At 40.1% G+C, this 25,441-nt stretch overlaps 2 protein-coding genes and 1 long non-coding RNA gene across 7 annotated transcripts; 2 read left to right on the top strand and 1 right to left on the bottom strand.

Annotated features, from left to right (window-relative positions):
- Positions 1-327: 327 nt before the first annotated feature.
- On the bottom strand, positions 328-3,077 carry LOC108239452. 4 transcript variants are annotated; one of them, XR_003039386.2, is made up of 8 exons: positions 2,973-3,077; positions 2,801-2,866; positions 2,572-2,665; positions 2,382-2,476; positions 1,787-2,305; positions 1,631-1,673; positions 1,422-1,551; positions 328-1,301 (listed from the first exon to the last, which is right to left on the bottom strand). It is a non-coding gene; the product is annotated as an uncharacterized LOC108239452 (long non-coding RNA). The 4 variants fall into 4 exon arrangements; XR_005234568.1 differs by having other exon boundaries at positions 328-1,147; positions 1,245-1,301; positions 1,422-2,305; XR_003039385.2 differs by having other exon boundaries at positions 1,422-1,673.
- Positions 2,977-8,214, top strand: armc6 (armadillo repeat containing 6). 2 transcript variants are annotated; one of them, XM_017422142.3, is made up of 8 exons: positions 2,977-3,659; positions 3,887-4,042; positions 4,995-5,080; positions 5,177-5,753; positions 5,852-5,997; positions 6,105-6,236; positions 6,397-6,534; positions 6,628-8,214. In XM_017422142.3, exons 2-8 carry the CDS (start codon positions 3,904-3,906, stop codon positions 6,838-6,840), a joined length of 1,431 nt encoding a protein of 476 aa, XP_017277631.1. In that variant the 5' UTR covers positions 2,977-3,659; positions 3,887-3,903; the 3' UTR covers positions 6,841-8,214. The 2 variants fall into 2 exon arrangements, with proteins under 2 accessions (XP_017277631.1, XP_017277630.1); XM_017422141.3 differs by having other exon boundaries at positions 2,977-3,775.
- Positions 8,215-8,885: 671 nt separating this feature from the next.
- LOC108239543 (mitochondrial coenzyme A transporter SLC25A42) lies at positions 8,886-17,162 on the top strand. Its single transcript, XM_017422317.3, has 8 exons — positions 8,886-9,415; positions 11,485-11,645; positions 12,643-12,754; positions 12,846-12,871; positions 13,079-13,245; positions 13,342-13,458; positions 13,631-13,782; positions 13,876-17,162. The coding sequence occupies exons 2-8, from the start codon at positions 11,565-11,567 to the stop codon at positions 14,196-14,198; spliced, it is 978 nt and encodes a 325-aa protein (XP_017277806.1). The 5' UTR covers positions 8,886-9,415; positions 11,485-11,564; the 3' UTR covers positions 14,199-17,162.
- Positions 17,163-25,441: the final 8,279 nt, after the last annotated feature.

The raw sequence follows: 25,441 nt of genomic DNA, 5'->3' as shown, positions 1-25,441 counted from the left end.
CTTCATGGTGAGTTTATGTGAACACTTTTATGAGAACGCTGTCTCTCCAGGCCCCTCTCATCCACCTCCTGCTGGTCAGACGGGGTCAGGATTTTCACTCGGGACTCAAACTGACAGAACCTAAACTTCAGGAGGTGATAGTTTATAAAAACACAGTGCGTGCTGATGACACAAAATAAAACAATACTTTAAATTAGCTCACACAGATCAGAACTAGCTGTCCTTCAAAGCTGCCAGCCAAGCTGAATTTTTCCTCATTTTTCACAAAATAAAATGTATAAAAACACCAAAGTCATTTAGTTAGAATTAGGAATGGAAGACCAGAGATTGAAGTGTTTAAAAATATATTTATATTTTTGGTCAAAATAATCTTATACCTTGTTTAAAAGCAATAAAACAAGATGGTTTGTGCCCTCCACTTACAAAATGTTGGCAGTAAATAAACAAGCAAACGAATAAAAAGAACCTTGAAATGCTAAGAGTAAACACAAACCAAACTCATGTGTTTATTTTTCCTAAAAATAGTTTTAAAATTTGGTGGATTTTCAGGCAAAATGAGCTCTTACGCCCCCCTTTAGCTGAAAAAGTAAACTGCAACAACAACAATGAAATGCCACTTTGTAATAACCTCACAAGCATTTTGATTTTTTTTTTCAAGGGGCACACTGCATAATCTCAGACTGTTATCTTATTACAGAGTTTTTCCTGTAACATTAACACACACACACACACAATGTAAGTTAGGGCTGAGTGACAGTTTCAGACATGTCAGGGATCTCACTACATCCAGCGGCACGGCAGGAACCACCATGTTGTTGCTTTCCTGGAGAACACCCAGAGCCAGATATGCAGCTCAGAACCCATCTGTCGCTCTGTGATTAGTCTGCAGCTGTTTGTGTGTTCTGACGGATAAGAAACGTGGTGATTTGCAGACACGCCCTGTGGTTACCCAAGAACAAAGAAGATGTGGCCGAGCAGAACCGGCGAGCAGGAGGTCAAGTCTGTTTAGATCCTCTGCACCGGACATCTTTAGACTCTCACTTAAAAACCCCATCATATATGTTAAACATAAGGAAGAACAGAATCACAATAAAACCTGTAAAGCCTCAGCATTGTCCATGCAGTTCACAGACACACAGTAGAGGCCCTGAAGCAGAAAAACAAGAGAAAGATGTGCAAACAGCAAAACAGCCCTGCAGCTACTCAATGCTGTAAACAAAACACGTCTTTGTCTTCAGACTCACCAAGAGCGTGCAAAGCTGAGCAGCATGATTTGTAATCAGCCTGGATGACCTGAAACTCTGAAAAAAAAAAAAAAATTAACACAAACCATCACAGGCTCAACAAAAGGTGTATGATCTGTTTCCACTGAGAATCAGCAGCAGTCATACAGAGATGAGCCCCGACAGCTGATGACTCACTTCCTGTAAAGCTGCGACCTTGTGTCCAGTGACCAGTCGGAACATGACGATTTGCTCCAGAAGGATGATTTGGAACGTGGACAGGATGGGACTGTTGTCCAGCACTTTGAGCAGACGGATTGAGGCATTGCTGTGGACACAGAGGGAGAGTAATCTGACATCGTTCTCCAGCAAACTTACTCTTCAGCTTCTCCAGAGCTTTGTCTAACCCTTCTCCAAGGTAATCCTGCAACATGGAGTGCATCACCGCCACTGTTTGTCCACACACAAAAAACAAAACCAAAAAACTAATTAGCCACATTTCTGTGTTGCAGATTCAGGGATTATACATTTTCAGAGGCTGTGAAGGTGGAACTGAATCTCACCAGGTGCATGAGAGCATCTATGTTCGTTGGGCAGCCAGTGGAAGAGAGCTGCAGGGTTTGAAGGAAGGATCTACTCATCTTGGAGGGTGGAGAGGGTCTGGATGCACTGCTGAAGCTGCTTCAGACATGGCTTTACAATCTTTACTGATGTAGAACAGCTTCCATTTTGTTGCTTATTACACCAGAAACTTGAACTACACAACATTAAGCATCAGTTACTAAAAGTACAATACATTATTTTTTATAGTGTGCTGCAATAAGCTAATCTTTTCTTTTACTAAACAGTATTGGTTTTTGGTAAAAATTGGAGTTATTTTTATTTTCATTTAAAATAATTCAATGTTGAGAGTACAGAGGTACCCGCCTAGTATCCAGGTGACGTGTAACCTGCAGCTCCATAAAGAAAACCCTCCGACACTCCTTCTGGACGGGATCACCCGGACAGTTTTCTATGATTCTATGATGTCTCTAGGTGGAGAGCCTTTACTTGCCATGCCTTTACTTAATAAAAGCACAGCTCTGCAGGAAAAATAAACTTAAAGTGAGATGGAGCCCAACCACAGATCAGTCCGCAGTCTCTTGGTGTTCAGTTTACCTGGTGTATTCTGATCCCACAACTTGTGCACATTCTGTCCCCACTCCCAGGAGGTCATGAGTAGATGCTAGATCTTTTTCTGAAGTGGGTAGTTGCTGTGAGGGGAAAAAACCAAAACAATAATATCGCACACATAAATTTAACAAGCTTGAAATGAGTTTATTAAAAACAAATATTGCATGATGCTTACTGCTGCCAGCTGGAACAGCAATCTGCAGTGCCGGCGGGGATTTTGTAGAAAAATCTGGATGACTTTGTGCAGCACTGGTTTGGCAGAGTCAACTCTTGGAAAAAAAAAAAAGAGAAGCTAGTGAGTGAGTAATTAAGCAGAAATATTGATAATGCTTTAAAGGGTATCTTGACATAGTTTAATGCTTTCCTTATCTTTTATGATCTGTTAAGAGACTGGATGCACTTACCTGATGACAGTAGAAACCTGATAAAATACTTGCAGCTTCAAACTTTAAATCCTCAAACTGAGAGATCTGGCATATATCACAAAGGATATGAGACCTGAACTTCTTTTAAAACGTATTCATGCTGACATCACACACCATGCATTATTATAAATAGAATAGTATATTAATATACCTGCAAAGGATACTTATTTTAAGCATCACTGATTTTGGGGTATTTAACAAAAAATGGTGACACAATGGTGGGCATGTTTTTGTACTTTTTAATTTCTGCAGCATCAGGGAAAACGAATGACTGCTTTTTTCCGGGTAAGTCACTTCCGGTTGCATTTTTTAATTTCTGATTTTCTTTCTTGCGAAGATAACTTAGGGCAACTCGTCTTATTTTACCAACTTTACACGTAAACGATAACATATTTACGTCTTTTTCATGTAAATTATACGGTAACAAGCATTATTTAAGCATTATTATTATTTACTAAAATATCTGCTTTATTTTGAAAGGAAAGTTGGCAAAATAACCTGTCACTCGAGCACTCATTTACTGTTCATGACCTATTCTGTAAATGTATTTTATTGATATCTACGGGTCACTTCACTTGCATTTATAAAATGTTTTATTCTATTCTAAATTATTCAACAACATATTTTACTTGTATGTCTCCTAAGTATTTTAAAAACTGCTTATAGGAACTAATGTTTTCAGTCGTTGTTGCAACAGAGCAAATTTACGCGTCGAAGTCCGGCGGAATTTGCTATTCACGACGACCAGCTCGCTCCGTGCTGCCGTTCACATTCACTATTGTTACGTAAACTACGTAACTTCATTCATCAAAGTGGAGGAGGTTGTTTCAGGGCGGAGGTAATTGTTCGTTCCTTTATCTGATGTAAAGTCAATATTATTTAGGAAATACACACACATATACATAAATACTATACCAGCAGCTTGACTGAACTGTAGATTTGCCAACTTAAATGGTAAGAGATGAGAAAACAAAAACATTAGCTTCGTAGCTGGCGTTATTTCTAGCTATCCTGATTTTGGATTCGATGTAGTTGCCATAAACGTGTTTCATGTTGTTTTGACAGTTTATCGTGTTTCATTAATGAGTAAAAGAGGTAAAATGGCGAAACGAAGGATCACACAGGAAACCTTTGATGATGCTGTTCGGGAAAACATGGAGGAATTTGAGATGGATCCAGATGAGGCTCTCAGAGATGCAGTGGAGCAGTTTGAGTCTCAAGGTAAATGTTCCCGAGGTGTCAGGAACAACATTACCGAAATCTATGATGTATTACTGCGCAAAGGGTTTACACCACTTCTATTGCCCTTAAACCGTGCTCTCTATCTGCTAGACTTTCTTTTAAAGTATTTCTTCAGACTTTTTGAATGTCTCTCAGGGTCTTTCTTGGACTTAACCTGTTTCTTCACTAAGTTTCAGTCCAGTCCTTGTAGAACAACTCAAAGTGTGTTAAAAAATCAGGAAAGAAGACGTGTCAGGCCTAAAGAAATAATCTACAGCAGATAAACAGTAGGTAGAAAAAGTCATGTAATTAAGATATGGCAAAACAAATCCACCAAAAACCTGACACAGGACTTAAGATCATCTACTGACAAGTTTTCAGCTGATATGACTCACTTTGTTTGTGCTAAAACACAATTTTAAGACTTTTAGATGTTATCTTTGGTATTTTTTTTTTAATTCCATAGTCAGAATTAGGTTTTGTAACACAGAAAAATAAGCTTTTTCAGGAAAAGGTCAAATTATGGACTGGAAGTGAGTGAAAAGGCAGTCAACATTAAATAATAAAACACTGAAAAGTCCTGCAGATACCTGAAGAAATATTTTTAAAATCACTTGAAAAGAAAAACAGTGTTCAAATGAAGAAGTTACACAATACTGTTTCCTGTAGCTTTAAAACCTCAAGCTAAGGGGCACAGAAGTGATGCAATACTTGATGAAAACTCATATTTTGTGCAAACATCCTAGAAATGCTGAAAATATTATCAAAATTAAGCCCAAGGATATGCACAATTACATGACAAGACAATGTTTTTTGTGGCAGTTTAGACTGATATTTTTATGCTTTAAAATGATTGATTTAATGATTTATTGTAGGAATTCTGCCTTTTTGTTAAATGTCTTTTCATAACATGCTGTGAGAGCATTAACATAAATGTAATTTGTCACTGCAGGTGTAGACCTCAGTTGTATAGTTAAAGCTGTACCCGCAGTAACAGCTGATGACAAACAGGAAGAGCAAACCCATGAGGTCCTAAAGGTGAGTTTTGAACTCTTTAAAGAAAAGTACAGCGTGGTACACAAAGATTTTTTTGTTGCATCATCTGTTTATGCTTGCTTCTTTTTCCACTCGCAGGCTTTGGATTCTCTTCGAATCGGAAGAGACTCTGCTGCTGTAGCTGATGTGACAGCAGACATGAAATGCTTTACGGAGCAGTGCTCTGTGGGATTTGCGCAGAGATATTTGGCTGCTCAAAAAGAAGCCTATCCCATCATCCTCTCCTACTGCAAGAAGAGCGTGGAGGAGCAGGTGCAGGACTCCGTGTTGGCAGCGCTGTCCGCCCTGGCTGCTCTGACAGATGGGCAGCCGGACTTGTTGGATGCAGAAGGACAACAGTTTCTTTTGGATGTTCTGAAGGAGCACCGGGCAGATTCCTCGGTGACGTGCACTGCCATCTGCGTGGCGCGTCACTGCTGCATAAAACATGAACAGAACAGGCAGGATCTGGTGAAAGGTGGCCTGCTGCCGTTGTTGACTGGTGCCATCACACAGCACAGCGGCTGCGCCGAGCTCATCAAAGAGGCCTCGTCAGCTCTCAGGGTCGTAACGTTTGACGATGACGTTCGAGTTACATTTGGGAATGCGCACGAGCACGCTAAAATGATTGTTCTTGAGCACAACGGGCTGAAGGTTTTAATTGAGTCTGCAAAAGGTAAGACCGGCTTCAGTTCAGCTACAGCATTTTACCCAGATCTTTATTTATTTTTACATTAATGTTATGATGTTGCTTCACATCTACCTTTTGTGCAGCTCACCTCAAAAACACTTCTGTCCTGAGTGAGCTGTGTGCAACTTTAGCTCGCCTGGCTGTCAGGAACGAGTTCTGTCAAGACATCTGTGATCTTGGTGGATTAAAGCTCATGATGACGTTGCTTGCAGACAGCTATGAATCAGCGGTACAGTACAATGACAAAAAAAACCCAAAAAACAGTTTGTGATACATACATATAGATCTTAGACGGCACTTGCATGTTTGTTCCCCTCACTGAATTTGTTCTTGCAGGAGCTAGTCCGGCAGGTCCTCAGTGCTATACGTGCTGTAGCAGGAAACGATGACGTGAAAGACACCGTCGTCAGTGCTGGTGGTGTTCAGCTCATTGTCATTGCCATGAACAGACACATGAGCAACCCGTCTGTAAGTTGTCTACAGTTTATTTGAATCCTATCACTCCTGGCTTAATTTCAAATTTAACACGCAAACTGTTATCTTGGATAAGGTTTTGTTGATGTAAAAACAGTGGTTTGTAGAACAAAAGCAACAGATGTTTTGAGGCCGTGTTCACGCTTTGCTGCAGGTGTGTGAGCAGGGCTGCGCGTGCCTCTCCGTTCTCGCCTTACGTAAACCCAACAACTGCAAAGTCATCATGGAGAACGGAGGAGCCCTGGCTGCTGTGCAGGCCATGAAGGCCCATTCTGATGCGATCAACGTGCAGGTAACGTGAGATTGTTAAAGACTCATATGTTCTTCGGAAGAGAGAGGCCATATGTCTGTGTTTTTCATGCTCTTCTCCCTTAAAATCCCCCAGAAACAAGGCTGCATGCTGCTGCGAAACCTGGTGGCGCGTATGCGTAACTACAGCCAACTAATCTTGGAGATGGGGGCCGAGGCGCTAATAGCTCAGGCAGTGCAGACTCATCAGGACTGTGGGGATGTGGGGAAAGCGGCCCTCAGAGATCTGGGATGTCAGGTGGAACTGCGAGAGCTGTGGACTGGCAAACATGGCAGCCTTGTCAACTGAGAGTGGAGCGGAGTATCGCCGCACACCACTCACATTTAGTCACTTATGAAATGAAATGCTGCGACGTTGCTACACAGCGTTCATTTACAATACACGATAAAGATAAAATCTGCTTCTTTGCCGTAGATATCTGTACGGTGAAACTGCTGATCAAAAGCAACATCGGTATCACAAAAAGCACCCATGACAGTTTGAATATGTCTTGAAATACAAACTCAAAAAAAGACTTTGTATAGTTTTTTTTTTACATATGTAACATTTTATGTTCAAAATATGTAATTTAAGTTGTTTTTGCATTTTGTTATGGTAAATCAGTGGTTCTAAAACTGTGGGGCACAACCCCTGAGGGAGCGCAGTGTTGTGATGGAGAGGGGGCACGTGGCTAGTTTTTTGGTGGGGGTCCTAAAATAAGTTGTGGTGGAACTAATGTTAGACACCATTACAGCCCGGCTTTGTTTGTGTGTTACACAAAACAAGTTTTCTTGGTGGTTGCATCAACAAACCACGTGGTGCGTAGTGTGGCAAGCGAGTCCGCTCCTTACCGTTCAGCCGGCGCGTGACCCGGATAGAGGTGATGACGAACAAAGAGGGAGGAGCTAATCTCCCTATTGGAGGAAAAGTTTACCGGCTGCAGGAGGTGTCGCCTTAAATCTGGGATGAATTGTCAGACTAATAATGGTAGAGGTGGGCTGATCTGAGCGGGACGTTCGACAAATAAAACCATCTGATGACGTGGCCTTTAAAATGATGCAGTTATGTGTCTGCATAATGTTATGCAGACACATAACAGGTTTTTGTTTTATATGTTTATATATATAATTGGACTCATTTTGGTGTAGTTTTGTTGAGCTGGGGGGGGTTAAATGTCTTATACTTTGACTTCTTCCTTTTTTTCATCTTTTAATTTATAGTCAAATTGTATATATTTTAATCTTTATATTCTGGTATCAAAAACAAACTGCTCACTGTAAATATTATGCTGTACGGTGGGTGAAAATTTGCCAAACAAAAAAAAACTGGAAAAGTGAGGCCCATTAAACTAATGTGAGAAAATATTCTGTTTGGGTGTTTAATACTGCAGTCGTACACGTTTATGAGTGTTTAAGTAAAAGCAGCAGTAAAACATTTATGGTTACTCTTGATCACTTTTGACATTCAGCTTTGAGGAGTTTCCACCCGACCCTCTGTAGAGAGCAGTTTTATCTGTGGGGTGTTGGCTGACTTTTTCACTTTCCGCTTGCTTCAGGGCACTCTGCCTTTCCGAAACATGAAATATTCTCTGTATTAGCCACCTTTTAGCACAAAGACTTGTGTGTTTAATTTAGCTAACTTGACATCTGGTTTAATTTCTCAATAAAACATTTTTCCTTTGCAGGTTTCTTGTTCGTCCTTGTGAGCTTTACCAGACTGCAGACAGGCAGCAGTGCTCCTTTTTGACCTTTCTCCTTGCAGCTTTGCACATCTTTGTTCAGTTTTCTTTTTTCCTGTTGGTGGAAACATCACCACGAGTCAATGTGAGCGAGGCCTTTTGTTGTTTGGGAGCGACTCTGCATACCTTTCTCTTGGACTGATGTTTGGCCACCCGCTCCCATTTGTCTTTATTTGTGCAGAGTCTGCCTGACTGCGGATTAGTGGAGTCAGAACTTTGTGAAAATATGTTTTATTTTTTATTTTCACCTACTATTTTTCAGAGGTCCTCAAAAGTCTTTGTGCTTTCTGTTGTTCAACACCAGAAACATGTTCTGAAAATAAGACTTGTAAGAAGGTGCTAAATCCTATTTTAAAAAAAAACAAAAACTCGGATTTTATTTGCCCATAATTTAGTGTTGTACATGTTTGGTCCAACAGATAAGTAATGCTATTTATATGTATTTTAAAAAACGTATTTTTCTTGTTTAGGTTCCCTATAGTTACTGTAAAAACATGCTTTAAATATGTTTATTTTTGTTTTGTTTTAGGTCATATTTTGGCAAAAATAAGCAAAATTCCAATGGGTTCTCTAACTTTGAATGCACAGTTATCTTATCTTTTTACAATCTTATCTGTTTCCGTAGTAAGAGATTTATTTACTTATTTATTTTAGTGACGCTGACGACTCTTGGAAAAGCTCAGAAGCTGCCAGGCTCGAGTCCTCCACTCCTCACACCCCTCTAACCGACCTATCTCGGCGCGCCCCGCCTCCCTGGGACTCCATCCCCCACAATGCACCGCGCCCCGCCCTTGTCAAACTGTGGTCGAGCTAACGTGAACCGCCCCTGGGTAGCTGACAGGAGTAGTAACGGCTGAGATAAAACAGCATGGAGGGTGATGTCTGTCACACGAAGTCACTGCTGGGCGGCTAGATGTGAGAACTGAAAGAAATGCAGCGCATTTAACCCCCCCGACATAGTTTAAATAATATATTATCTTTGCTGGAGGGAAGAAAGTAGCGTCAAGCTAACAGCTAGCTTACGTTACTTCTACTACCAGCTGTTGAGTTAGAAACATCTAAAGACTCCACCGACCGCTAGAAATAACAACCAAGAGGAGAAAATCAAAGCATAGGACACCTCCGAGCTGGTGTCAAGTTTATAAGGTAAGAAATTCGATGTTTATTAAGCCTGGGAGCCGTCTTGGTGCAGATTCGCTGTGTTTTGATAGTGGTCAACTTTATATTCGAGTACAGACAAACTGGGGGAGGATCAGTGCAAATATTTAATCAAGTGTCTGAATCTGGTGGGACTCAGTTTAAATGTACTTCCTGATGTTCTGAGCGTGTTATCTAACAGTACACAACAGTATGTCATGGCAAAATGTTGCATATCAGAAAAACAACAACAGTATATGGTCTTAAATGGCTTTACAAGAGTAATGAAACTGTAAACACTTAGATGTTCATCAGTATTTATGTTGTCTAGCTCCAGCAAAGGATGGTGATCTGAAAATAAATGCATAAATCATTTCAAGGCTGCCTTTGTTTATATTCTGTAGCTTTTTGAACAATGGTTTCCATAAAGGTGAAATGCAGATATTAAACGGTAAACCTTTCGTGCACTTATTGACAGACTTTCATAAACTTTTAACTGCTCTCTTTCCAGCAGCCAATGGCTAACCCAAAGATTACTGAAGACCCGCACAGAGCGTTACTTAGTCGAAAGATTGCATGTTTGTTTCCCACGTTGTTGCACAAGTTACATGTGATATAATAGATCCTAAGAGAAGACACAAGAGCTTTAAGACACGAAGCAAAAACACAGCAGTTTCGAGCCAGGGAGTGTAAAACGATCTGCACAGAGAAGAAGGCTGGAGGAGGCACCGATTGTCTGAGGGGACAGAGAATGCGCTCTGAAAGGGGGCCACATTTGGACTTGAAGTGCACATTTTCAGGGTTAGTTGCCCTGACTACCCAGCTTTATAGGAGCTCCTCTGTTTGCACTCATGTGTGCTGCTTAATGTCCATTTGCAAAACTCAGCGAACCTGGATCTTTCACCTTTAAAATCAGAATATTTAAAACGGTTTAAAGCATCCCTTCCACGTATTTTGGATTAAGTCTGCGTTTAGCACACGGTTAAAATGAACTGGTTCGTGTTGCCGTCCTGCAGCGTCCTGCAAAAAGAGTCACGGATGGGTAAATTTACAACAACTTCTTAATCATTTTCATCAGACTTTAAGCTTAGAGGCATTCATCTTCAGTAGCTGAGACACCGTGACCCTGGAAATGAGCGAGGTTTAGGTGTACCGCATAACAGTGCGAAGGCGAACAAAGAACTGGCTTTAATTTGCTGCTTGGGTTTCATTGATTCATTGAGAGTTTCAGCTCATCGTGAAAACCAAACTGCTTTGTTTCCTCCGGCTTTTGTTCTTTCAGTATAAAGCAAGCAGTTGTTTTCAGGGTTTTGATGCCGAGCGTGATCTATATGCTACCCCCTCAGCGTCAGTCACAGCTTGACTCTAGCGAATAAAAGGAGAATTCAGCAGCCGAAGGTTTTCATGCTGCAAATAAATAAATAAATCAAAGGGCATTTTCAACACGCAGGTCAGCTTTATGTAACTGACATGCTTGTGACTGAAAGTTGAGTTGTTCTGATCCCTGCTTGCTTGTGACACTCACTCAGAACTGAACAATTAGCCGGTGTTGGGGGTTAAAGGTCACATGAATGGCTGATTTGTGTGGTGAAATGATTAGCTCATTGGAAAAACATGCAAATGGCTTTGTTTGCAACAGTGGTGAGCTCACCTAAATGACTTTAGCTGTCTTTAGGATAATCTAGTTGTTGCCGATCAGGTGAGTGTGACTGTCCTGATTGTGGGATGTTTCGGAAACACTGAAATCTGATATTCCAGCAGAGGAGGCGTCTGAATAGAGCTCGTCTTGTACAGGCAGCCACTTTTCACCCACAAGCTCTCAGCTCCGTCCTTCATCGCAGCTCTGTTTTCTGATTCTAAGCAGTTAGCACGCGGTGAAGCTGTTCTTGGGAATCATGTTTGTTTACGTGGCAGTTCTTCATAGAGTCGCTTTGTTTTTATCTCCTTCTGTGACCGTCACAAGAGAGTACGCTCAGCTAAATATATTACATGAAGTTAAGTATGAATTTAGCCTAACCTGAAACTGACCTTTTTTGTGTTTTATTTATTTTATTTTATTTATTTTATTTTTGTGGCAGCTCTCAGGTCCCGGTGGTTCGCCCCACCTCCCACCCCGTGGGTTGAGTTCATGAGCGTGCTCGGTGTGTAGTCCGTGGGGATGGGAAGCGGAGTCCGGGAGCAGCGAGCATCACTGACGCAGGGAGAAGTGCTGCCGCTGGCGTCCTCCAGCCAATCAGAGGCAAGGACACACATATACACCTTCCTCCAACACTTAGAGAATGATGATTGGATATTATTATTATTATTATACGTGACCAATAAACTATTATTATTATTATTATCATAATGTCACATTTGGAGAAAAATACACCAATCCTTTTTTTAAATATTACAAATTTAAAAAGTGAAACATAACTTTTAAAATAATTTTCAACTAAAATATAAAAATATGTTGTTGGCAAAAAAAAAAAAGTTTGCTTGTGTTTTGTAATCCAGAAATTTATTTCAGCTCATATGTTTGACACTTTTCACTGTGTCCTGATAAAATTCACGGAGCAAAGTGAAGAACGTTTTCTCAGTTCGCTGCACTCATTTTAATGCGTCAAAACAATTATTCTGCACCACAGCCCGACAAATATCACCAGACAATTTCTGTAGTAAGAAATTCTAAATGTTTTAATAGATATTCTTAATAATAAGCACATTATTATAGCTTTTTATACCATGATATTATCACCCAACCTATAAATCATTAAAAACTAACTAATGACGCGAGCTACAGACTTAATGCAGAGATGCTTTTTCATTGTTTTGTTGCTAATAGTGCAGTTTAGTCACAAGAATTAAAGGCAGAACAAAAAAATGAAGCAACAACCTCAACAAACAGTGAAACAGTGAGTGAAGCTTTAAAGTTGTTATTTTAGCAGTCATTGGTAGTGTTTTAGTGTTTTTTTCTGTATTTTTGTACCTTTTTGATTGAAATGTGGCTCCTCAGTAAAACTAGTTATGCCTCTGACTGTATGTAATAAAATAAAAAATATAAAAGGTCCCTGCTCAGCAGCTTCATGGGCACTTCGCTTCATTTAACGACATTTGCTCCTCTGTGGGAGAGGGTTTTTGTCCTTCTCTTCTTGTAACTTTGGCTTAATGATCAACTTTGTTCATTGAGGGAGAATTACTGGATTCACTCTGTTGCTGCCGGTGAGCCTAAAAACGATTTCTCCATGACTGCGCAGGACATGAAGCGCACCCAGTCCATCCTCAACTCCCTTTTCTCGGGCGCTTTAGCCGGAGCTGTGGCCAAGACGGCTGTCGCTCCGCTGGACAGAACTAAAATCATCTTCCAAGGTGAGCGGGGCGCTTTGCTCTCAGATTGCCGGTGAATTAAATGACACCAAATTATTTATATTGTTCACATTTGTTGTCGTTTTCTTTTTAGTGTCCTCAAACAGATTCTCTGCCAAGGTAAGCCTGACCAGGAATATGATTTCCTGTCGTTCGTCTGCCTTTCTTTAAGATCAACTTAAAGCTGCAGCTAACATTAGCAACAAGTTTTGCATAAATAATTGTAAAACTAAACATGCATGGTCCAGCACTTGAAAAGAAGTAGTTGAAAGTCATGAAAAGTAAGAGAAACTTCATTTATATGTAATGTGCTCACTGCATGTGCAGGAAGCTTACAGGCTGATCTACCGCACCTACCTGAAGGATGGTTTCTTCAGCTTGTGGAGGGGGAACTCTGCCACCATGGTGCGAGTCATCCCGTACGCTGCCATCCAGTTCTGTGCCCACGAGCAGTACAAGAGGCTGCTGGGAGGCTATTACGGCTTCCAGGGGAAGTAAGTCGAGCCTTTCTGCTAGCTTCGGAACTTCTCTTTCATGTCAAGTGGTAAACGAGAAAGGCTGACGTGTGTCTCCTTCACTCGTGGATCCAGAGCTCTGCCTCCAGTCCCCAGGCTGCTGGCGGGGTCGATGGCGGGGACCACAGCAGCCATGCTGACCTACCCGCTGGACATGGTGCGAGCCAGGATGGCTGTAACGCCAAAGGAAATGTAAGGCCATTTTTACCGTCACGAATGTTAATCAGGGAGCTTAAATGGCTTCAAAACAGAAACTGTGCTAAAGTGATGAAGAAAACCCAAATATATTGTTGATTTTTTGATCTGTTTTATTCTGACAACAAGAAAAACCCAACGTATTTTGTTTACGTTTTATTTTGTTTAGGTACAGCAACATTCTGCACGTTTTTGTGCGGATCTCTCGAGAAGAAGGCATGAAGACGTTGTATCGAGGTTTCACCCCGACCATACTGGGCGTCGTCCCGTACGCTGGCCTCAGCTTCTTCACTTATGAAACACTAAAGAAGTTGCACGCAGGTACCACACGGCCCTTTTACCTTCCGCTCCACACGCACGCACCATGTTCACGTGAAATGCTCATGCTTCGCTCCCTCCTCCTCCTCCGTGCAGAGCACAGCGGCCGCTCGCAGCCCTACTCCTTCGAGCGCCTGGCCTTCGGGGCCTGTGCGGGTCTCATTGGCCAGTCGGCGTCCTACCCTCTGGACGTGGTGAGACGGCGCATGCAGACGGCAGGAGTGACGGGCCACACCTACGGCACCATCCTGGGCACCATGAGGGAGATCGTGTCTGAGGAGGGGGTCGTCCAAGGACTCTACAAAGGTCTCAGTATGAACTGGGTCAAAGGGCCTATTGCTGTGGGGATCAGCTTCACCACCTTTGACCTCACGCAGATCCTCCTGAGGAAGCTGCATCAGATGGGTTACATTCAGTAGTTCTGACAGCGAGGAGAGTGGAATGACGAGCTCCCTGTAAGCTCTCTAAAGGAGGGGTTTTATTTTTTTTTTTCTGGATCGAAACAAACTGACAGTGACTCAGGGTGTGTTGCTAGTATTAAGGAAGGGGGATAACGTCAAGTGCAATATGATCAATCATTTTATGTGTGTGCACATTAATTATAATGCTCCACCCCTTGACAAACCAGACCCTTCAGTGCATTTATAAGGAGTTTAAAGGTACACACACTTACACACACACACACACACGGCCATGTGTCTGGTTACAACTACCAATGAAACCAAAGCGTATAATCTGAGTTTGCTGCAGATTTTAAGAGATTTATGTATAAAGTTGGAGTGTTTCTCGCCTCAGACGTTCGTAGCGGTGGCGTGAACAAAGGTTTGATTTCCGTTCGAGTTCTGATCCGTGCGTCCTCAGTTACGGCCCTGACTTCACGTCTTAGATTGTAGCGTCTCTGCAGCTTCGGCTGCAGAAAGATGATGTTTTATTTCAGTCCCGTGTCGTCTTTTGTTTCTTTTCACTGTGAATTTATCGTTGGATATTTGAAAGGTTGTAGGGGGGAGGAAACAAGTGTCAGATATTTTTGTTGATCGATACAGATATTGTTTTTTTTCCAAGTTTAATCTCCCACTGTTCTGAGTAAATAACATTAAGCAGTAGTGTAAGAGCCAGAAAGAAGAAATTAATGTCGTTCAAGTGAGCACGCAGCTTGACACTTGGGTGGTGGGTGTGTCAGTGTGGGTGTGTCTGTCACTTGATAAGATCGATGTGTTTGTGGCGTTCTGTTTTGTTTTGTTGAATGAGGAAGTTGGGCACGTCGGGGTTGTCATATTTCTGTTGACCGTATTTATGGCAATTTGGATTTAATGTCACTAAACAAAGGAACCTGGTCAGTCTGTGTCAGTCTGTGAATCTGAAGCATGGATGTTTAATGGAATAAACCTGAACATGAAACGAAGAAGTGACCCGGAGAAATTCGATGAAACGCGCGTCAGACAGAACATATTCCTCGACAATAGCCCAGTGCGGCCGTTAATACCATCACATCAGGCCGCACATTTAAGTAGGATGGATTTTATTCTGATTTAACATATTATAATCCGGTAAAAGGCCTCGTTTAAGTCAACCATGGTACGGTTTACAGTCATGCTGCTGCTGACACTGTTCAGAGGTGCTCCTTTAAATATGTTAATTTCATTTTTTTGTCACCTGATTTAGGATTGCAGGAGATTATAGGGTTTAAACACTCATCCTCGTCTGCACGTCGCCGGTTACAGAGTGTCGTCTTCCATTTGCTGTCAGGGTGACAGCCTGATGATACGTTTAAGAAACTCCCTGCGTCCCTTATTACACGTTCTCCTTATCTGAGCACATGATCAAATTCTGGGCTAATTGTTACGTGGCGTTTGAGTGTCTGTTTGACTGTTTAATGTTGGGACGGTATTGATGCAGGCTCACAGCTGCTGAAGACAAGAGTGTCGGTTTCTATACTTAGACGTCACATACCGGGACAGGAGCCAAGTGGAGCGCAAGGCGTGCTGGGTCATCAGACCCACAAAACCCACAAGATATGATTTATTATCATTTATCGTCACGTTCTTTTAGTAGGCCCCCTAGCGGCACTATAACGTGGTGTGAAAAATTTTATGAATCTTGAAAATTGTGTTGAACTGCACTATAAACCGAATGTTTTATAGTTAACTTCTTTTTTAAAGAAAGTGATTGTTTCAGTACTAATGCTGTAACGTGTGTAGGGCATGTGCAGATCTGAAACCTGCATGTGAGTCCTCCTCACTTTTTAAAACGTTAAAAAAAAAAAAAAAGATCCGAAATGACAAAAAAATAATTATTTTAGTCACACGTTGTCTTAAAAGAAAAGAAGGTGACTCATATTCAGGATCAGAGAATGGGATTTCTTTGAGTTTACATCAGACTGATTAAAAACGGCACTGAAAGCATCCCTAAGACGAGGTGCCTCGCTGAAGGAATCATCAGAAAGGAAGTTTGAACTTTTCCGGTATCAGGAACATATTTTTATTCTGTGTTAATCAGAGTAATTCCTTCAGCTTTCACTGAATATCTCACTCTGTAGAGCTCCAACTAGCCGACAGCTCGCCACATCTGTCACGATCATCTGCAGGGAGCAGAGAACTGCCAATAACAGAGTTAAGTTTAAAGAAGTAATGACAGCTCGGCCTGTGAGCAGCATTTCCTCCTCTCGGTTCGCAGTGACTGGACGCTGAATGAAGTGGGGTTACTGACTCTGAAGTGCCTAGCGAGGATTAACGCAGCTCATTCTACTAACCTGTTTCAGGGTTCTTCTCATCTCCGTTTCGAAGCTCTGAGTATTTAGGCGGCAGCAGATGTCTGAAAGTGGTTTTAAGTTTCCTGACTGAATGCATGAACTCCCGTACAGCTTCAGTTTTCTTAATGTGAAAATTGTTCAACATCGGCGGCCTCAGAACATTCTTGCCAGTGTTCTCAGCTCACCCTATCGAGATTTGAACTAATTTAGGATAGTTAAATGAGAAAATGATCCAAAAAATGATAAATTTACATGTTTTTATATCAGAGGGTAACTGAAAAGCTCCTAGACAATCATTAAATGCCAAAAAGAGTCTTTCTTAAAGAATCCGAGCACATTTGATGACTGAATGACAGCGGCTTGGCTAGAAGAAACGCTAAAACACTGTTTTCATGATTATAAAAGTTTATTTTCTACTTGTTTGTGTGTTGCAGCAGATAAGCTTGTACGGATTTATCTGAGTGCAGCGATAATTCAGCAGCTGTTTTTGTACGTTGTTGTGATTTGTGCCAACTAAATGTGACCTAAAATAACCGCGCCCTTTGTTCAGTCGCCAGTAACGATGATGATGTGTTTGTTGGAATCTATTAATAAATTTGTCACGGTCTTTAAATAAAACTGGATGTTGACAACATGTTGATTTGCGTTTGTCTGCCCCTGAATGATTGTGACTCCTTTCATTTTAAAGGTTAGGAAAACAAAAAATAGGCCAGTCATTAAAAGCTTAACATTAAATGCCCCTTTTTTATTTACTTATTTTTTTTAACAAAAATAGCTTAAGCACAAAGTACTTCATATATGGTCAAAAGTGACAGGAAAATGAATTAAGCATGAAAAGAAAAAAAAAAATCAAAACAACCATAGACAAAATAACAATAAAAACTAAGAACATGTTCAGCTTAGAAAAAGTATACAAATTAATGACATTCTGATGAAAATGTGTCTAAAATAAAAAGTAACTACATCAGGTTTACTTTAACAAATATTTAAATAGTCTTTTTTTTGTTGTTGTTTTGAGTATAATTTAATGTTTTTCCACAAATTTTGGCCTCACTTGAGTCATTCCGGTGTAATGACACCGTGTCGACACTAGAGGACGCTCCGTCCCCGGGAGTGTCGGGGCTGCAGTGCCGCGTGTGGCCGACAGGTGGCGGCAGAGTCCGGCTCTCACAGCTGGAGCCGCAGCCCCGAGGCCGCGCTTTGAACTTGACCGTGAACGCAACACAGCAACAAAACACCCCAATAATAATAATAAAAATGACAATAAAAGGTTGACAAATTAATTTAATTATAATAAATAAAGTCTAATATAATGTCTAACTTTGACTTAGAGTTATTAAGAGTTTCCAGAAAAAAAACAACACTTTTTATTTGAAGCAAAATATATGCTTTATAAATCAGATAAACCATTTGTTTAATTTTCTTCAGAAATTTCCAGATTTGCTGTGTTCATAATTTTATTGGAAACAAAGGAAGGGTGTGTGTGTGTGTGTGTGTGTGTGTGGGGGGGGGGGGGGCATAAGACAGGAACTAAAGAGAGAAGAGGGCTAATTAGAGAGTGAGGGGAGGGAAGGATGGAGGCTGCTAGAGGATGTGGTTGCTATAGATACTTGGCACGATGCCGGATGGGGGCAGAGCCAATTTGCATTCATTCAGATGATAGTTGTTCCTCTCACAGTCTCTCTCTCTCTCTCTCTGAAATAAAAGCAGCAAACAGGAAACCATCTTTTTACCAGTTTAATTTCTTACCTCTTAATAACGCCTTCCTAAAATCACTGTTTTAAAACTAAACTGAGTGAAAACAGGTTTATAACATCACATTAACCTGCTCGTGTCTTATGAGAAATATACGGGCTGCTTCGCTGATTATTATCATTATTAGTGGGCTGTTTATATTTGATCACAAAGCTGTTTCAGATCAAGCTTTTTATCCTGAAGGCAGAAACAGATTTTACAGTGAAAAGGATGTAAGATTAATTGTTACGGCTTCTTGTTTCAAGTAAAAGATCAACATACAAAAAATAAAATAAAAAATAAAATAATACCCCCCCCCCCACACACACACACACATTCACATGTTTTACACACATTACTCCCGGCCTGTAAAGATTTTATTTATTCATTTATTTATTTCTCAGGCCTAAATTAGTTCTCAACTTTGAGCTTTGGAAATAAAAATATGGAGTTTTTTCAATATAAAAAAATGCAAAAAATTCTGCACCTTTCAAATAAAATAAAGCTTGAATCTCTTTTTATGGCTTTCAATCAGAAATTCAGTGAGACTCTTCTGGCCTCAGGATTAACTAGGAGAATTATTATTTCATGTCATTATGTTTTTATTTTATTTATTTTAAATATAAAATTCTGGTTTATCTTACAAGTAGAAGTAACAAAAAATGTGTTTAAAATTCTTATTGTTATTATTTTATATAAAACAGCAAAAAAAAAACAGATTAAATTACTGTAAATTATTTATCGCAAAACAAATTTAAAAACATTTTTGGTGCTTCAATTACAAACTACGAGTTGACCTATAGACACCTTATAGTAATGTGTGTTTAGTGTGAAAACTGCGGTAGGAAAATAAGATTTTGGGAGAAAATTGAAATAATTGACCATATATTTCTACAGACCACTCTACTAACACACATGAAGAGGAAAAAAATAAAACACCATAATAAAGTTAAAAAAGGATTATTTTTTAAACAAATTCAATAAGAAACAAAATCATCAAAGCTACAATTAAAAGAAAAGCTTATCTTTTTTATTGGACTACACCTTTCTTTTAAATATAAAGTTTACACAGAGTTTATGTTTGCAGTAAACAAGTAAAATAAACAAATTAGAGTTTCTATTGGTTCAAAATTGTAAAACTTTCTTCAGTTTTAATTCTGAATGGGTTTAACCTTGGATTTCATAAACAATTTGAATTAAAAACATCAAACAGCTGTAAATCCTGGATGGATGTATTTAAAAAATGAGTAAAAATCCAAAAAATACACAGAAAAAAGATGCACTTTTATAAAGATATGTTTTATTAGATCATGTTTGTTAACCAAAACACAATTACTTAGGAAACAAATACATTTGTATTCATCCCGTATATGTCTAATACGGCTTGTTTTGTTTTTTTTTGTTAGGGATTTTAAATGTTAAACTCCGTAGAGTATAAGCATTGGTTCAAATGGTTAAATCTTGTTCAGTAAACTTGTTCATGTCCTCCAGTCAAACACAGCTGATCAGAAATTTCCCAGCATGCCACAAATCTGCAAAACAAGAAGAAGAAAGAGGAAATCACTGACAGAACTGGGCTGCAGGATACAGAGACGGTGTGAAATCATCATTATTTTTCACTGTGAGACAGTCATGGGACTGACACAAGTTTCGTTTTATTCTTTTACTTTAAAAAAAAACACACACACACACACACACAAATTTTGGCTGTGAAGAACACTCCGCCTCACGACGACTGATATCTGTCTGTGTCTACACTCGGTCACCTCTGNCACACACACACACACACACACACACACACACACACACACACACACACACACAGAACGTTCCGCTGTCTGGTTTTGCGATGTCATGACTGAACAAGATAAGAACCTGACCAGCAGAGAAAAAGGAGCTGGTCCTGACTGCTGCAGGCTTTAATCACCATGAATATAAACAGGAAGCAGGGACTCACTCCTCATACATTTAAATGATTCAGCAAAACTTTATTTAGCACTCAGAATGCTCTGGGCTTTTTAAAATTTTTTATTTTATTTTTATTTTTCATAGCGCCGATCCAACACCAAGAACACACCTGTGGGCAGTGAAAATGACAGAGAGTAAATTACAAGCAGGATGAAGGTGAGTGAACGGATCAGAGCTGAACTGTCAGGGTTTCACTCTTTGTTTGGTTATCAGGGCCCAACAACCAGAGCTGTTTCCACTGACTAACAGAGCAGAGTACACGGCTGTTAAATGAACACAGATTTATTAAAACCAAGCAGACAGGGGATTAATGCCGCCATCTTGTCTTTTAATAATGGTGACAGGGAAATGAATGCAGATGAGATATAAACAAAGACACGCAGACATCTAAAGATTATTTTCTGAAACGTTTCATCCAGATCTGTCCAGCACTTCATGAGATATTTTGCTAACAGACACTGTCCCTAACAGTTTATGTCAAAGAGCTGAAGGATCTGTTAGCCGTCAGACTACGTTCCGAGCATCACCCACAGCTACGACCACACCAAATTTTAGCTCGACATCTCTGAAAAGGACTGATTTATTGCCAATTTTTGTGTTTGTTGAAGTTAGCTGTGGTGGCCATTTTGAATCTGGTTGACTCGAGTAACTAATCAGCTGCAGAGAAACCTCCAAAGATCACTTTGTGGGAGTTTCGATCATTTCCGCCCAGTGGTTTAAAAAGCCCATAATTTTATTGCAATTGAAAGCCATCCTGTATTTTTTTTTGTGGTTGTTTATGATAAATTATATCGCCATGGTGACTCAAATTGCCAGCTAAAGGAATAGCAGACTTCTTGCGGCTGAGCCACTCATTTTGATGTATATTTTGTGTAGGTGTGCTCTTCCATTTCCAGTTGACCTAAGATAAAAAGAGACCCGATCAGAGGTGAAAAACAAAAGAAGCTGCCATAGAAAAGAAAAAGCAAAGCAGGGCAACTGTTTAAATCTGCTCCGTGTTTCTTCTGTTTCCTTCCTCTGCACACACTTTAGTGCTTGTTAAAAAACAACAACATTAAGAACAACAGGCGTCTTGCTATGAAATGATGGTTGGGTGAGGGCTGAAATGCAGGAGCACAAACGAACCCAAAATCCTCGAATAACTGTTCCATAAACACAGGGCACCGTGCAAACAAAGCAGGCATCCAAACAACAACAAAGAAATCTTCCAAGAATACAAACCCTCCCCTCAAATTAAATAGCTCCATGCAGCGTGACGTATGAGGACCATAAACACACGCTGAGGCTGATGCAACGCAGGTGAAAACAATCACAACAATTACAGAGACACAGGAAGTCTACCAAAATAGGAGAAAAACTAAATGAAATATTAACAACCGGGGTAAAAAAAATATCATTAGAGCTAAAAAACTAAGACCCCAAACTCAAAACAGTTGTACAAAGTGACCTGAAGAAAGCATTACTTTAAAAGTTGTTAAAACTGTTTCAATATATTTATTAAAACATAGATCTGTAGCTCACAGTGGTGATGATCACTGTTCAAACTGAAACTATTTAAAGAAAAAAATAAAACACTTCTTTTAAAACTGGCTTTATGTGAAAATGTTAAAGTATTAAAATCCTGAGGTTTAACCATATTTAAATTATTTAACGCACCCACAGACGCGTCTTATCAGTACCTTCAGCTCAACAAGCAGAATCTGAGACTCAACCTGCGCCTGGGATTTTATAAACCTGATGTTTTTGGATCCAACATGCAGATTTAGTTCCCTCTTCAAGCTAAAAAGGTCTTTTTCTGAGAAATAAGCAAATCTGTTCTTGGTCGTTGTGCAAATGTGTGTGTGTGTGTGAAATATTTTGCAAAAAAAAAAAAAAAATTAATAAAAAAGGAGGGGAATGAGTGGAAGGGGGAGGGAGGGTGGGTACTGGACTTTCTCAAGTTCCCTTCTTATTCAAGCTGACCTCCCCCCAACACACACACTCATACTGACATTGTGTCCGTCCAACAAAGACGTCCCTGCAGCCCCCTCATTATAAATACATGTCATTGGATCACAGCTAGTCTGAATCCCTGAGTCTGCTGCGCTCTAAGTGGCCGTGACTGAGCCCTGAATGGGTGGCCGAGCGACAGCTCTACCAATACAGACACTGTGTGTGTGTGTGTGTGTGCGTGTGCGTGTGCGTGTAGAGCCAGCCTATGGGAATGAATGCGTCGCAGTAGGACAAGGTCAGAGGTCAGGGGATCTGTTATGTCCAAATACAAGTATATTCACGCACGCTCCCTGCTCTGGACTTTGGGTGTTCTGATCAGAAACTGATGCAGAGAAAAATAAATTAGGTTTGAGTTTTAAACAAAACTTCAGCTGAAGTGTGCTAACATGGAGCTGCTGCGTGTGTGACGAAGGGTTGCTTTAAATCTGGGGCAATAAGTTTCCCGCTGCCTCAACAACAAAAGCTGCACGAATCAAGTCCTAGTTCACGTATGAGGAGGGAGCAAGGTGCCTCAGTGTGTGTGTGTGTGTGTGTGTGTTTGTTGCATTAAGTATGAGTATTAAAAAGATCCTCCCACCTTGTTGTGCAAAAGAAATGTGAAAGTGTCCCTGTGGAACCACAAACCAGGCCACAGTGTTGTACCCTCGTTCTCTGTCTCTAAAGTCACCATCAAGGCTTCTATTTCGAGTCAAAGCTTGATTTCTTTTCTTTTTTTTATGGATTCAAGACACGTTTTCTCACAGTATCTCTTTTAACCTCCAAGATATGACAAAAAGCTGGACAGAACTGATTAAATGCAGAATATTTGATCAGTTGTGGTAATCCTAAATCATTTAAGTTTCCTAATTTTACAGATGACATGAATGATTTGAATTCACACACGACTGGCTCATATTAAAGACTAACATTTTTGTGTTTGACTGCCTTGTAGGTTTTGCTTTAATTACCTCCAAGAGTGGAGGCCTGGACCTACACAAGCTGTCAAGCAAACATTTAGGAGATTAGAGCAGGCAAAAAGCAGAAATGTAGTGTTATTTTGGGTGCAACTCTGTGCAGCTGAATTTGGATTCATGTGAATGCTTTTACAGGCAGCACACCAGGTTTGAAACAGACGAATACAAATAAAGAAATAATCTGCATATGTGCCGCAGGGCAACTCCACAGGGATCGTCACTAAACTTTGCGTAAGAATTAAATTTTTGAGAGGATTTTCTTTTGTAGTTAGCGACTGAATCATGTTGTCAAGGATCCACAGGTTTAAAATCTACCTGAATTGTCGTATTTCTGATTACTGTTTTCAACTATGCAACTTTATTATTTGTCTTCTGCAACAGATTGCCTCTCAAAGAACATGAAGGTTGATCAAAACCTAAAGCAACAGCACATCCAACAAGACAAAAACATCCAATGATCCAAATTAGACAAATATATATTATAAGAAACAAGACAGTTGAACAAAAAAATAGGATATATTTTAAAGCAAGGTTCTGTGTAAAGATTATGAATGATTAATATCTTACCTTTGAATGGTCTCAGTTTGGAGAAATAAACTTTAAATCTGACCAGGTTGAGGAGTTAACGTGTAGTCTAAAGTGGATTGCTGCTGGCTTTAAACAATTTAAACCTCAAAAATGTAATTTTGGATCATGCCAGCGCTGTCTTATAAACCTTTACAGCACCATCGTTTTTGCCCGACGCCATCATTAACACAGAATTTTACAATTATTTGCAAGAGCAAAACAAACAGCTATCTACAACAGGTAAGATATCATTTGTTTATAGCTTTTACACAGAACCCCGCTTCAAAAGATCCAAATAATTACTTCAAGACCGACTAAATTCACGATTGCAATTTATGTAGAAACGAGGACTAAAATGACCAAAAGAGAAAAACACAGAGGGAGCAGGTTGCATGTGAGAAGAAACAGAAAGTGAGGGACAAAGACAATTTGAGAGAGATGGGTCTGCTTTAAGCATGAGCAAGAAACCATAAGGCCCGATGGCTTATCAGTGGTTCATAAAACACACACACACACACATATATATTGCAGGCTGGACACACACACGTTCACACAGCCTCCCCGCTGAGCCCGAGCCTGTCCAGAGACGGGTCTATGGGTCTATTGAGAGGGCCGAGAGGGAGCTGTCCCTTTCTGTCGACCTAATGAAGCCTGGAGCCACAAGCATAAAGGAGTGGAGTGAGTTAGCACCCATTCACTCGCTTCCTTCCTTCACACAGCTCCTGATGAGGTAATGTGGTCTCCCTTAAAGAGGCACCATGAGACATTCACGTCTCAGCTCGCATCACTTTACAGCAGGACGTTCAGAACTTTTCCCATATATGTTTACTGGACACAAAACTGCTTCAAAAGGCTCAGTGACATTTTGTTTAATATTTAGTTGTCAAAAAAATACTGTGAACAAACCAAAAACACTTTCATTTTTCATTCTCAGTTGAATTAACAACAAAAAATCCTTTCAGGGCACTACACAGAAGACAAATGGGTCCGGTTTGAACTGGCTACACACAACCCGCTCAGTCTATTTTGTGCTTTTATGAGCAGCCGATTAATAAAGCTACAGTTTCAATGACAAGAAAAACAAAAGAGACACTGACAGAGGTCAGTGAAAGAGAATGTTGAGTCAAAATTCAATAGAAACAGTGTATGACACATAAATATTGTGATACACTAACAGATAAAAAGTACTCAATCAGACGTTAATTTATTTCAATCAGACTAAAAATCTGAAAAGTTTTAACTTGAAGACAAAATGCATATATTCTATTTGAAATATCAAGTGATCTTTGTTGGAATTATCGAAAAAGCTAAAAAACAATATTACTTTTTATATGGGCTTAGAAAGAAACATGACAAATAATACATTTTTGCACCATTAGCCGCAAAAAGACGCTTCAGCGTTTTGTTCTTCGCAACATAACAACCATGTTACCAAGATACTTTATCATAATATGAATTTCATCACTGTTGAAAGAGTCTTTTTCAGTCCCCCCATTTGCAACAAAAATAGCATACTTTAAGTTAAATTATATTGTCTAAACTGGTTGCATTCTTGGCAGCTTTCTCCACGATGGAAATGCAGAGCATTGCTCCAAATGTGCTGTCAGTCAGAGAGAAACAACAGCAGACATCTCACTGGAGAGCCTGAGACCAACATGTCACTCAGAGAAGAAATGCCACAGAAAGCAGAGATGTGGGG

Source organism: Kryptolebias marmoratus, linkage group LG20 (assembly GCF_001649575.2).
Source record: "Kryptolebias marmoratus isolate JLee-2015 linkage group LG20, ASM164957v2, whole genome shotgun sequence".
Lineage (NCBI taxonomy): Eukaryota > Metazoa > Chordata > Actinopteri > Cyprinodontiformes > Rivulidae > Kryptolebias > Kryptolebias marmoratus.
Note: the sequence above shows the minus strand (reverse complement) of the source record. Positions and strands in the feature narration are given on the sequence as shown.